Source organism: Macrobrachium nipponense, chromosome 34 (genome assembly GCF_015104395.2).
Source record: "Macrobrachium nipponense isolate FS-2020 chromosome 34, ASM1510439v2, whole genome shotgun sequence".
Classification (NCBI taxonomy): Eukaryota; Metazoa; Arthropoda; class Malacostraca; order Decapoda; family Palaemonidae; genus Macrobrachium; species Macrobrachium nipponense.
The window spans coordinates 1,533,676-1,545,924 of record NC_061095.1 but is presented as its reverse complement, the minus strand read 5'-3'; the positions used below and the strand labels follow the sequence as shown (position 1 = coordinate 1,545,924).

The 12,249-nt window shown below is 40.1% G+C and overlaps 1 protein-coding gene across 4 annotated transcripts in view; it reads right to left on the bottom strand.

The window, feature by feature from the left end:
• Positions 1–209: 209 nt before the first annotated feature.
• The window catches only part of LOC135207803 (prominin-1-A-like), a 29,238-nt gene continuing 17,198 nt past the window's right edge, over positions 210–12,249 (bottom strand). The window contains exons 6-19 of one of the 4 annotated variants that reach the window (XM_064239659.1): positions 10,022–10,095; positions 9,565–9,693; positions 9,091–9,226; positions 7,793–7,963; positions 7,148–7,283; positions 6,514–6,747; positions 6,132–6,354; positions 5,705–5,869; positions 5,001–5,135; positions 4,707–4,865; positions 3,809–3,927; positions 2,901–3,023; positions 2,202–2,646; positions 210–1,224 (exon numbers count right to left, since the gene is read on the bottom strand). In XM_064239659.1, coding sequence (XP_064095729.1) covers positions 2,268–2,646; positions 2,901–3,023; positions 3,809–3,927; positions 4,707–4,865; positions 5,001–5,135; positions 5,705–5,869; positions 6,132–6,354; positions 6,514–6,747; positions 7,148–7,283; positions 7,793–7,963; positions 9,091–9,226; positions 9,565–9,693; positions 10,022–10,095 — 2,183 coding nt within the window. In that variant the 3' untranslated portion in view covers positions 210–1,224; positions 2,202–2,267. The remainder of the gene's footprint in view (positions 1,225–2,201; positions 2,647–2,900; positions 3,024–3,808; positions 3,928–4,706; positions 4,866–5,000; positions 5,136–5,704; positions 5,870–6,131; positions 6,355–6,513; positions 6,748–7,147; positions 7,284–7,792; positions 7,964–9,090; positions 9,227–9,564; positions 9,694–10,021; positions 10,096–12,249) is intronic. The other 3 variants (XM_064239660.1, XM_064239661.1, XM_064239662.1) reach the window with 3 other exon arrangements.

Genomic DNA, 12,249 nt, shown 5'->3' with positions numbered 1-12,249 from the left:
ACCTGTAAAGCTTGAGCTGTGTCACTGAAAGACTTCTTCAATTCCTCACGGGATCAATGAAGAAGAAGAAGAAGAAGAAGAAGAACATTCCCATGAAAACGTAAACAAAGACAGGATCACTTTCCGTGGCTTCCTCTTCTGCCGCCTTCCTCTGCGAAATGAACAAGTACTTGATTAGAAAAAAAAAGGGAATTTAAAAAAAAGAAGAATTCACGACGGAGAGTTTTATTTCATCCCTTAAGTTTATTAAAAATGGGTATACATACCTAAAGTACAAAAGAGGCTGTCTCTGTCAGCCACCTTGCTAAAAGGTGGCCCGCTTATCACAATGTTTAACAACAAGTCCAATTTAAAAAAAGAAAAAAAAACATCAAACATTAACTACGGAATCTATCCACAATGTTTGTATGAAAAGCTTCAGGAAATATATTTACAAATTACAACCACTGCATTTTACTGGATGTAAAAGTAAGGCAAGGCTCTTATTTTTTTTTTTATTTTTTTTTTTTCGTTTGATGTTCAGATCCTGGCAAATGAAAATATTTTACACATCATTTCACCCATTGAAGGCTTATACGCATAGATGCACTCTGTTGTTATATATTATATATATATAAGCTGGCACTCTTTCAGGTGCATAAATCAAGTATCACAATCATTATATATTGTAAATGCCATCTTTATATTTTTTCTATTACTTGTGCAAGTGAAAAATAAATCGTGATATTCCCAAATTGTCATTAAACGTAGATTTCTATAGGATTTTTTTTATATATCAAAACCGAAATATCTGTGACCTCCGAGCAGGAGTGCCAACTTGACACGAAAATCAATTTAAACAACAGATATGCAATTTATCCTTCGTTGCAGGGCATGCTTTTGTCAATTGATAATTGTTTAATGTTTCATATGGTTCCCTTTATATTTCATTCGTGATAACAAACTAATGAGTGCTCTCTTGCTCTTCCCAAAGAAGAGCAGAAACGTGTACATTTACATGCAAATAACTTAAAAGTGTACAGAAATGCCATTGTCTTCTTCCCCCCATCTATAAACAAAAGAATGTCGTCGGCCAATGGACCCTGAAGAAGAAGAAGAAGGACAACGTGGCAGAACTTCCAAGGATTCTAAAACAGTGACGCATGTATCACAGAGTTCCTTTGCCAGGAACCTGGCCAGTCACCTCCTCTGTAGACTCTTGCTGCTGATCACCAGTGCGCGTTCCTGAGGATGTAAAATCACTTTAGAGTGCAAAGGATTAGTCTTTGAAAAAGTCTTACTTCACTACCTGTGCGCGGCAGTTGCCTATAGAAAGGATCTACTCTCTACTGGGGAGAGCTCTGTCTAGGCTACCTTCTAGATGTTGGCAATTTCTGTCCTCTAAGCTGTATAGCACAATGGAAGCTGAAAGCAGTATGCTCTACTGAAGTGTTTCCAAGTCAGCCTGATAACTTCTAAGTGTTTAACTTAAGTAACCATAATAATATTAATAGTAGAAAATAATGCTGATGTCCATGCAACTTGCGTAGCTATTGTAAACTCCTGAAGAACAACTCGATGTCTGAGAATGTTTATAATTTCAAAGACTAGTAATAAGGAAGGATTTTTCTTGGTCTTCATTAAAGCTAAAAGACTTTATCATTTTGCACTTTTACAGAGGATTGGTCTCAGGAAACTTCAAACTGAATAACAGTGAGAACCCATTTCCTGTCGGCTAGGTATTGTCAAGATTCTCTTGACTGCAATTATAGAACAATCCAAGGTGTAACTAAATAGGTCCAGTGCACTTAACATCACTTAAAGCTAAACAAACTATTTTGCATGGTGGACACCTGTGTAAGACGCCGCAGTGTTGGTCAGATGACTTGAAATCCTTACACTATCCTAGATAAATGCCAAGCAAAATATCGCACAAAGCAAAATCTGTGTAAAAGAACTATTGATACTTTTGTGAATCACCAAGCACATGAGTCTTTTATAGCCGTCTAACAGTATTTACATATCTTAACAGTTTTGTCAAACCTTTGCCAATCTATATCACAAGTGATACAACAAAGAGACACATTCATACAACGTTAGTCTCCCCGTGACGTCTACACGTGAAAGGGTGGAACGCTACGTCGTACGATCTAGTATCAATCAAGAAACAGATCTATAACAGCAACGGGCGTGGGCATACTGTGGGCCTAAATAAGTTCTACCTTGTGCAGAAGAGGAGGCAGATCCTTGGTGTGTCACTGACAGATGCTGGGACACGGACCTGCCGGTCACGTTCCGTCACAACAGTTACCGCACTCAGACTTTTCAGTGGTGTCTGTTGGCGGGCCAGGTTCGTTGTACATGTTTTCCCTCGCCGCTGCAGCAGCCAGCTTTTCAGCGAGTGCCCTCGGGTCATCGTTCCAGTGGTGGTGAACCCAGTCAATGGATCGGTGAACGTGTCGAGACACGAGCTCCATGGTGACAAAGTTGGCACCGGCTTTCCAGGCGTCTCTCCAGGTGGCCACCTGGACGCCGGCGATGAGGTCGCAGACCTCTCGGGAGGGCTGGGTGGAGCCAGACGGCTTCCTGGATCGAGTCTGGCTTTTGGAACGAGACCTCCTCCTTGGTGTTGCATAAAGTTGCTCGGTTCTCTCCTCCTCAGGAGGTCTGGAATCAAGGGAGGAGTCTTTCTTCCCAGTAACCAAAATTTGGAGGGAGGGAGGGAGTGAGGCAGCCACACTAGCTTGTAGCCCACGCCTGGTACTGGTAAGTTGGTACTACAGGGACTAGTTGCTAAGTTATGCTACGTGTTTTCCAAGATGTAATGCATCATTTATATTTTGACATACACAAGTAGCAAATGAACCTTGAAACAGGGACTAAAATCAGGGGACAAAATTTGATCTTGTTCATTTCCTTACCCATTCTGGTGGCGAGTTTGATAACCACGCGCAGGCCTCTTGCCATTATCCTTAGAGGCCCACATAACAGACTCTGTTGTTTGGACGTTAGTCTGTGACCCAGAAGGGGAGCCATTTGATTGCCTGATATTAAGAAAGGCAGATTCTTTATTTTGCTCTCGAAATGAGACACTTGGAAGGCCCTTAAATATAGTACAACTGCTGCTTAAAGGGTACCCACTGTAAAAATTCTAAATTCCCAGAAACCAGAACAATGTTGTCTAATCACAATACAGTGGACCCCCGTATTCGCATTCTCCAGATTCGTGGACTCACACGTTCGTGCATTTCTCTCGGGTACGTTTCCCCGCATTATTCGTGGAAAATTTGCACATTCGCTATATTTTTCTATGAGAAATATCAACAAATTCCTGGGTTTTTTATCAATTTCATCATAAAATGCACTTTTTGTGATAAAACTAATAAAAAACCAAGTATGAAAATTTTTAGTGGGTTTTTCTTGAGTTTTAGCTAACAAAATAGGCTGTTTTTAGCATTTTTATAGGGGTTCCAAACATTTGCGGGTTCTAACTATTCACGGGGGTGGGGGGGGGGGGGGGGGGGGGGGGGGGGGTCTGGTACGCATCCCCCGCGAATACGGGGGACCACTGTATTCTGATGAGATTGATTGACAAGACTTAAAATTGAATGGTAACTCTCAGAATGTATTGGGTGTACTCGATAAATAAGAAAATTGCCAGAGTTTTCATAACTAACTAATAATGTTCAGATAAAATAACCACAGTCGTTTCAGGCATGGAAGAAATCTTTGCATTTGGCTACCCTTCACATTGCATCATGCTGGAGCCCTTGTCTTTGACTTGTAACATACATAAACTATGATTATTCATAATGAATGCCATACTCACAAGGGCAGAGTATCATCATCGTAGTCCATGCGTAGGTAGAAACGCGCCAGGCTCAGACTCACGCATATCGCTGGTAAGAACAGCAGCAGGCACCATCCGGTAGCCAACCAAAGAGCATTCTGAAAAACAGGGATTTCACAGAGGAAAATAAGATCAGTAATCTACCCAAGTTATACATGCAGCAGATTTTGGAGTTGGACTTTCTGAAGTTACATCTCGAGAAAGAAACACAAGGGCTGGAGCTGATGTGTGAGCTAAGGACTAAATGATGCATGGGAAATGATGCAATAAGTTTTTGTTTGTCGCAGTTACGAAAGCTCCCACCGGATGGCATATAAAATGTTTTTGGGGGATGAAATTTATCAAGGTAAATATCTCCATTAAATATAGTTCATTCAACATGGCATATAAGACTACTTGGTTGATGATTTTTGCAAAGGTCTATCAATGTTGACAGAATTGACTGTTCAGTGGTCTGTTATAAATGCTGAATGAAATGAATAACATTGTTGAGCATTCCACATGCGCAATAGTGATCGTAAGGTCTTCTACCTTATGGAACATCTTCAAGAGTTCAAGATAGTCAAACATAAATGACATAATTTTGACAGTTGATATTCTTACCAAATTGTGTTTGAAAGCTCACCAGAGTCAGCTGACTAAGCAGACCAAACTCTTGGCCAAGGGAGGACATGTTGATATTTAGAAACCCCAGTTTGGAAGCAAGGTAGCTTTGCAAGTGTTTCTCAGTTCTTGGGTTCAACTGCCATTAGTTTTTTCAGCTTTTGGGGCTTTTAAAAGTTAACATAAGACTTACATACTAGATCTGGGGTCTTGGTTTTAATGGTAATCAGTTAAATTAATTGAGCACAGAAAATATCTAAACAAGACTATTCACCAGAGGTTCAATTATCCCATTACAGGAGACACCACGAGCCGAATCATACAGGTTCCAGACAGGCGTGCACGGAGCCACGTGGTGAAGGGCCGAGTTCCTCACGTGATCAGCGTACTGGCGTGGGTAGTTCAGAATCCTCTCGACGTAAGACCGGGCTTTCTGGAATGTAAAAGTGTAAAAAAAAAAAAATTTTATCATTGGACAATGAAAAATAACTTGCAGTTACTGAGCTGTAAACACAGAAGGTGCAGGTATGAATTTCACTAAGAGAAGCCCTAACAGGCTAATACTAACAGACGCAGCCAAAGAGGAACCGTGGTTATGGATGAAGTACTGTATCGTCCTGAGGTGGCCAGAACTCTGGTTGATCTGACGCTGCAGAGGCATCACCTCCATGTCCAAAGTTGCCACTTGGTACGTCACGTCTTCCTGTAAGAAGAGAAATAGGAGAATTAATTCTGTATGATCTCCTAAGGGATTGTCTTAAGGTTTGTTGAGCTTGATCAATAAAGATAAATGTCTACATGCCTGACCTTCTGCAAAGTATGCCTACAAAACGTATAAAAGCTTAAAATATGCACTAATTGTTGTGTCCAAGAGACATAATTAGAGTAGTTTCAGCTGCTGACAGTTGGACATAAAAATATTATTTTATATATGGCTTATTCCCAGAAACTGCATTAGAATAAGAATGTATTCTTAGGCAACTTCAAACGCTCTGTCCATAATTTGATTTGATGTTAAAGACACTGCTTTATGTCTTACATCTTCACATAGAGATTTATCTCGTTTATCAGAGGAAAGCCAGTTGTTTGAACTACCAGTAGACTGAAAAATGTTTTATTAAGTGTGATATTGGTCTACTTTGAAGCCTAGTATTTGGAACACCAGATAACTGGGCAATTCTCTATCGAGGGTTATCTTGCTTCTAGGCCTATGGTGATAAACGCATCATCTCAGAGTCTAAAATATATATAACAGGTTCCCTTTTCACCCACCTTGCGTTTCTCCAGCGGGTACAGAGTGTTGCTCACTAGGTTCCGCGTCCGGGCCACCATCCTGAAAAGCTCCGCTGAGGAACTGACCGACCTCAGCTGACCTGCTATGTTCTGCATCTGCTCCGTGAGTGCTGGCAGGCTCTTCCGAACGAGTGGCTTCTCCATCTGGTGAAAAAAATCAAAATCAAAATGATCGTTTGTATAGGCCATTTTCACCCGATGGGTGAAATCAGAATTACAATGTGTACACTACCAAAAGTGGTTTGCCAACTGGTGACAGAATGATGCCCAATTGTTTGAAAATGGAAGTCATCGCTAAGAATTTTGTTCTTTTGATGGAGTTATTTAATAGTCTAGGCTGAAAATAAATTAAGTGCACCACTGAGATTAAGAAGTTAACTCCTTTCTCTTTCTCTCTAGACCTCACCTCCCTCCTATAGGGCTCCATATCAATCCTGATGGAGCGCAGGAAGGAGTCCAGATGGGCCTCTGCCTCGGGAGACAGGAGCTCCACGTGGGACAGGTTGACGTTGAGGCGCCCCAAGGGTTCCCGCAAGTCTAGGGTTGTGTGAGGGTTGATCTCCGCCTCGATGTCGAAGTAGTGGTTCAGTTTGAAGACGTGGTAGGCTGCCTCGCCTTCCTTGCACTGGCTGTTATGGTGACGATGATGATAGTGAATGAACAGATCTACGCAGCTAGATCACTCCAAGAAAATTCATAGCGGAAGAGTGTCTAATGCTCTTTAGTTTAGGCCCAGAGATTGCAGTATTATTTCATATAATATCTGAGAACGTGATATCGTGGCTCACCTGAGAACGTGCCCGATGCTGAGGGGGACGTTCCTGTTTTTGTGGAGGACGTTGCTCAGAAGAGGCCCCCTGGACACCATCCCTGACTCGTCGATGAGGTGAGTCAGCGTCGGGAAGTAAGGTTCCTCGTAGAGCGGGTGGCAGATGAAGGCGTGGGCGTGGGCGCCCACGACGAAGAGGGCCACCACGGCGGTCCACAGGATCGCCGAGAAGAGGAACATGAAGAAGACTGACCTATAAGTAGAGGGTTGAGATGGTCATATATGTAGGCCTATGATGAAGCCATGTTCTGACTGCTTTGGGGTTTTAGGCCTAGTTTTGTCACTAGTTTTTTCGATGCTAATGATGAAAGTTATATGTTAATAATGTTTGATCAAGTCGAAATTTGATATTTGTAATTGTACATAACAAATAAAAAACATTATTTACATCCGAAACTAATTCTCTATTCAAATAACTCGGAAAAAATTGGCAATCAACATCACACTCGTCACGGTTCCGGGCGTTCCTATGTTAAAGCATTTCAACAAAAAACCAAGCATACTACGACAGGGGGTGCCTACCCCTCCCTCCACTCCCCACGCCCTAGCAGCAACCACCCTTTTTTAAATAAGATCCTTGAAAGGAAACTTACGAAATGAGTGTCTGCCCTGCGGAGTTTGAGATGCACGATCTTTCCGTTGGCGCCTGGGAGGACGAGTGCGAGCAACAACCACACATTAGGCCGATGGTCATCAACGTCCACACGAAGGCTAAGCTCAGGGCGATGACTGGAAAAAAAAAGGGCGAATTTTTAATCATTTCCCTTCATTATCTCCTCATTTTATTCGTTATTCTATTTCTTCCCCTTCTTTTCCAATCATTTTTTATCATACAACTCCATAGACCGAATTCTGGTAGAATCGAGAGCACCTACTTAAAACGATAGATTTTTTTTAATCATTTCTCTCTATCCAGTAATCCCATTCTATCAGCTATTCTCTTGTATATCTCTCCTCTTGTGACGCCAGTTTTAATAGCCACAAATCAATCAATCAGTCTCCTTCTCCTCCATCCATTTTATCATAAAATACCATAAACCGAATTCTGCCTACTTAGACCAATATTTTTAATCATTTCTCTTTCATCCACTAATCCCATTCTGTCAGCTATTCCCTTGTATATCTCTCCTCTTGTGACGCCAGTTTTAATAGACATAAATCAATCAATCAGTCGCCTTCTTCTAAATCCATTCCAACACAATAAACTTCAGTGGACTAGCAACCTCGTGAGCGCTCACCTAGACCGATGTACCACCTGTAGATCTCGTGTTCCTGCAGGCTGGCAGCGGCTTCGTCCACCCTCCAGGTCATGTCCCGCGTTCGGACTTCCAGGTCAAAGGCCACGTCGTCCAGACCTCTGACCTTGTTGTACACTCTGGCGCGGAAGTTCCTCACGACTCTCTTGACATCTGTCGGGGTAAAAAATTGGATAAGTTTTCGGTCTATAAACTTTTTCGAATCTGGTAGGTTTATCTGTTATGATCTATGGATGATAATACGAAGTGGGATTAATTGTTATATTGTTTAAATTCGTGAAGGCAATTGACTTACTAACGTCTTTCGTCAGGCAGCTACAAATGACGGTTTTATTTTCCCTGGAAAATAAAACGGTCTATGAGTCTAGTTAACTGTTAAATTAAAATGGTTTTTTTTATCTTTTGGTGAAGTTTTCGGTCTATAAACTGTTTCGAATCTGGTAGGTTTATCTCAGTTATGTTCTATGGATGATATACGACGTGCGATTAATTGTTATATTGTTTAAATTCGTGAAGGAAATTGACATTAAAGTCTTACGTCAGGCAGCGACAAATGACAGCTTTATTTTCCCTGGAAAAAAAGTCTATGAGTCTATAGTTAACTGTTCGACTCGGTGACTTATTTTGCTGTTGTTTGTTCGACTGTGTGTCTTCTGTGTGTGTGTGTGTGTGTGTCTTTCTTTTTCTAATTCATTATATTCTGGTTAATCACTTGGAGAATTGACATCCTGGAAGACTGAAAAATGAGCATAATAATCGTAAGGTTACGAGATGTAGACAAAAGAGCCATGTCTAGTGGAACAAGGAGTAGACCCATTACCTGTGTGTGAGTGAGTACCCGAATATTAACGTTGTTTAGTTATTTTTATTGTATTTCAATTAATAATAATCTTGCTAGCCTGACAGGAACGGTAATTACTGTAATTCGATTAATTTAAATGAACTGGGGAGAGCGCCGTGTAAATGACAATGCACTAGGCCTATGATTTCTGAAAACGTCAGTCAGTATTTGTGTATGTGTATTAGTGTATCTCTCACTGAATGTATTAAGAGGGAGAGAGAGAGAGAGAGAGCGTGTGCCCGTGAGAGAGAAAGATTGAGAGACTGGAGGAAGCAGAGAGAGAAAGAGAGAAATGCGGTGTGTTCGCAATAGTACTGCTATCTGTTACTGAATGTATTAAAGAGAGAGAGAGAGAGAGAGAGAGAGAGAGAGAGAGAGAGAGAGAGAGAGAGAGAGAAACAGGAGGGAAGCGGAGAGAAAGAGAAACATCTCTCCTCACCCTCTCTCGTCTGCCGGGTGACCACCTCCACGTAAGCAGGAATATTCTCGAATTCCAGGCGGGCGTGTCTAGCCGTCTCCGTCAGGTTGTGGTTTTCAACCGCCGATAGAAGACGTAGTTGTTCCGAGAAGGAGAACTGGAAAGACAAAAATTAAACATTTCATATTATTAATATAAAATTAGACGTTTTGTTGTTTCTATATGAGATTTCATTCAAGTTAATGAAAGTTAATAGCTCTTGGGGGAAATATTTAGCAAAATGTATCCGTAGCCGGAACCATTTTAGGCGTAGAGATGCGTTCAATTTAGCGTAACATTTTAGACCTATATGTATGCGTTCAGTTTAACGTTAAGTCAGTCACCTCTGCCACCAAAAAATATTAAAGGTATAACAACTCTTACGAGTTTGTTTGGATTTTTATTCATTTAACGAAGCGATTATTTACGTAAAAAAGGAAATTGCGTCAGGCTTACACTGTCAAATCTGGCCTCCAGTTCGAGCCCTTGGTGGTCTAGAGACTTGCACAATTCGGCGTCCTCCGGCGTGCACCTCTCCACGAACCTCTTGATGTCTTGCGACAGGTCGTACAGACGACCTCGTAACTTTAAAAAAGAAAAACAATTGATATCTATTAAAGTATGTTTTATTGGTTCGTGTCATCTTGTATTCCATCATTTCTCGTTCAGGCTGGATTACTTTCACTTCAACCGTTTAAAAAAAAAGACAAAGTGAGCTGGAAAAATCATTCCAATGACGTTAAGTCTAAGGATGTTTTATTTTGATTAATATCTCCCCTCCATTTATTTATTCCTAGAAATCGTTCATTCCACGTTCTTCCCTATTTCAAATTCAATTATTTCCTTTCTCTCTCTCTCTCTCTCTCTCTCTCTCTCTCTCTCTCTCTCTCTCTCTCTCTCTCTCTCTCCTTACCTCTTCCGCCCTGGCAGCTGCTTGCAACCTCGACTCCTCCAAAGCTCTCATGCGACCGGCTATGTCCCGAAGACCTGAGAGATGAGAATAGAAGGAGAATTTTTACAATTTTCAACAATTTCTTGCCAACTGTGAATCCCCTTACCATTAATAACCCAAATAGTCATGATTCTGTGATGTTTAGGAGACACTAAGAACAGTTTAGATAGGTTTAGCTGAGCTATGTTAGGTATTAAAAGGAAGAATCTTTAGCTTATCTGCTAACACTTTAGCTGTAGGGATTCTCACATGTTTGCAATGTTTTGGGAAGTAAATTTAGTGGGAATACTTTGTTTATTTGTTTATCTATATACTTATCTTTCTGTTTTATCTATCTTGTTTTTTTTTCGACAGGATAGGTTAGGTATATCAAAGGACAGCAGTTCAAAGTTGGCTTCTTATGGTATACTTAGTGATTTCCACGTTAAAACAACTGATAAAACCGGAGATGCAAAATGCCACTAGGCCTACAATTAAATACAGATCTTGTGAGTTACATTTTTTGTTAACTTTACTTTAGGACAGGTTAATTCTGTTGGCGTTGCCAAGTTAGGCTAAGATGTTCAGGTAGCCTATGCCCTTGGGATCGAACTACTATGAGATTCAGGGCTTCTGTAACACGGTTTTTTGGCAATAACTTTTTATCTATGCATTTCATAGATATAACGCTTATTCAGAATACACATTATATCTACACATAAATTTTGACTGTATTCTGCATTACGTAGGTTGAATAAATTTGGTATATAATGTAAAAGTGGCTTTTTTTGAAGACGGGCCAACTTACTCAGAGATACGGTTTCGAACGCACTCATTACGTAACTTATGACAGCATTTCTTCCCTCTTTCTCGATGGATGATTGGCTATACGTAACGAAGGCTATACCTCTGGCAACAATGACAAAAATTTAAATACAAGCAAAGCAGTACACCTTTATGAACTCTGAATCCTCTCCACTGATAACTGTCATAATGAACTAACCAACAAAATATGTTGATAAATACAAAAACACTTTGATTATTAGTCTAACTCCCAAAATAAGTGCCCTAAGAAATTATAATCTACTTTATAGGTCACAATCAGATTGTCAAGATGTATACTCTGTTTTTTTCCATCTGTCCATCCCCCTGTGGTGTTTGCGCATGGTAACACTGCTTCCTGGTCTTTAAATAATATCCTATTTCGAATATTAACGGTGTAATTTGCATACAGTAAATTATTAAAACACTTTTCAGTTGCAAATATACACCCAGATATCCTTTTATTTACCTAAAACTTACAAATAGCGTAACTATCTAAAGCCCGGGACGCAGTATTACCATACAAAAACACCACAGGCGGATGGACAGATGGAAAAAAACAGAGTATAGGGAATAGTTGGTAATTTTCAAAGACATAGTAGACAAGCTTGATTTGATAACTGCTGTATCCAATGTCAAGCAATTTTTATTTATCGGCTATCTACCTATTTATTAAAAAAAAAAAAAAAAATAGACGGTACCGTATTTTGGCTTTAGACCTTCACCAATAATTATCGTCAGAATGATGACTTCATGAGGCTCCACCCACTTTGGCCTCATTATAATTCAGGATAACAATGAAGGCTATCATGGACATTGTTGTATTAGAAAATCTTACTTCTGGCTATATAAACTCATTTCTCGAGTAGTTGTAAGAAGTGCTAAATGATCCTCAGGGATCCCAGCAGTTGGCCTAAACGTTTAATTCATGTATATTTCTGCTATTACTAATTTTGCGGCACTACTGCCACAGTAGTATTACTACGCTAGCACAGATACCCCACCCACATCTATGTGTCGTTCCGCCATTCATAAAGTCTTTATATCCAACATGGTCGTACAGACTAAAGAAGAAGAAAAAAAATTATATCATATCGGATGATCCGTTGGTCTGCTGGAGATTTTAGCACACATAAGCTTGTATTTACTTTGGATAAAAATAAATCTTATTTTAAACAAAATAGTTATATAAAGACTGTTCACATACAATCTCTCTCTTTCTCTCTCTCTCTCTTGGTGGCATAGTGAATAGTTAATGGAAATGTTCCAAATCCTGAATGACATTACAAGTATTATAATCACGTTACGCTAAATACAAATCAGACCATAAACATTGGATTTAAACTAGAAACTGAATAATTACCTATTCAGGCTATAATAAGTATGGC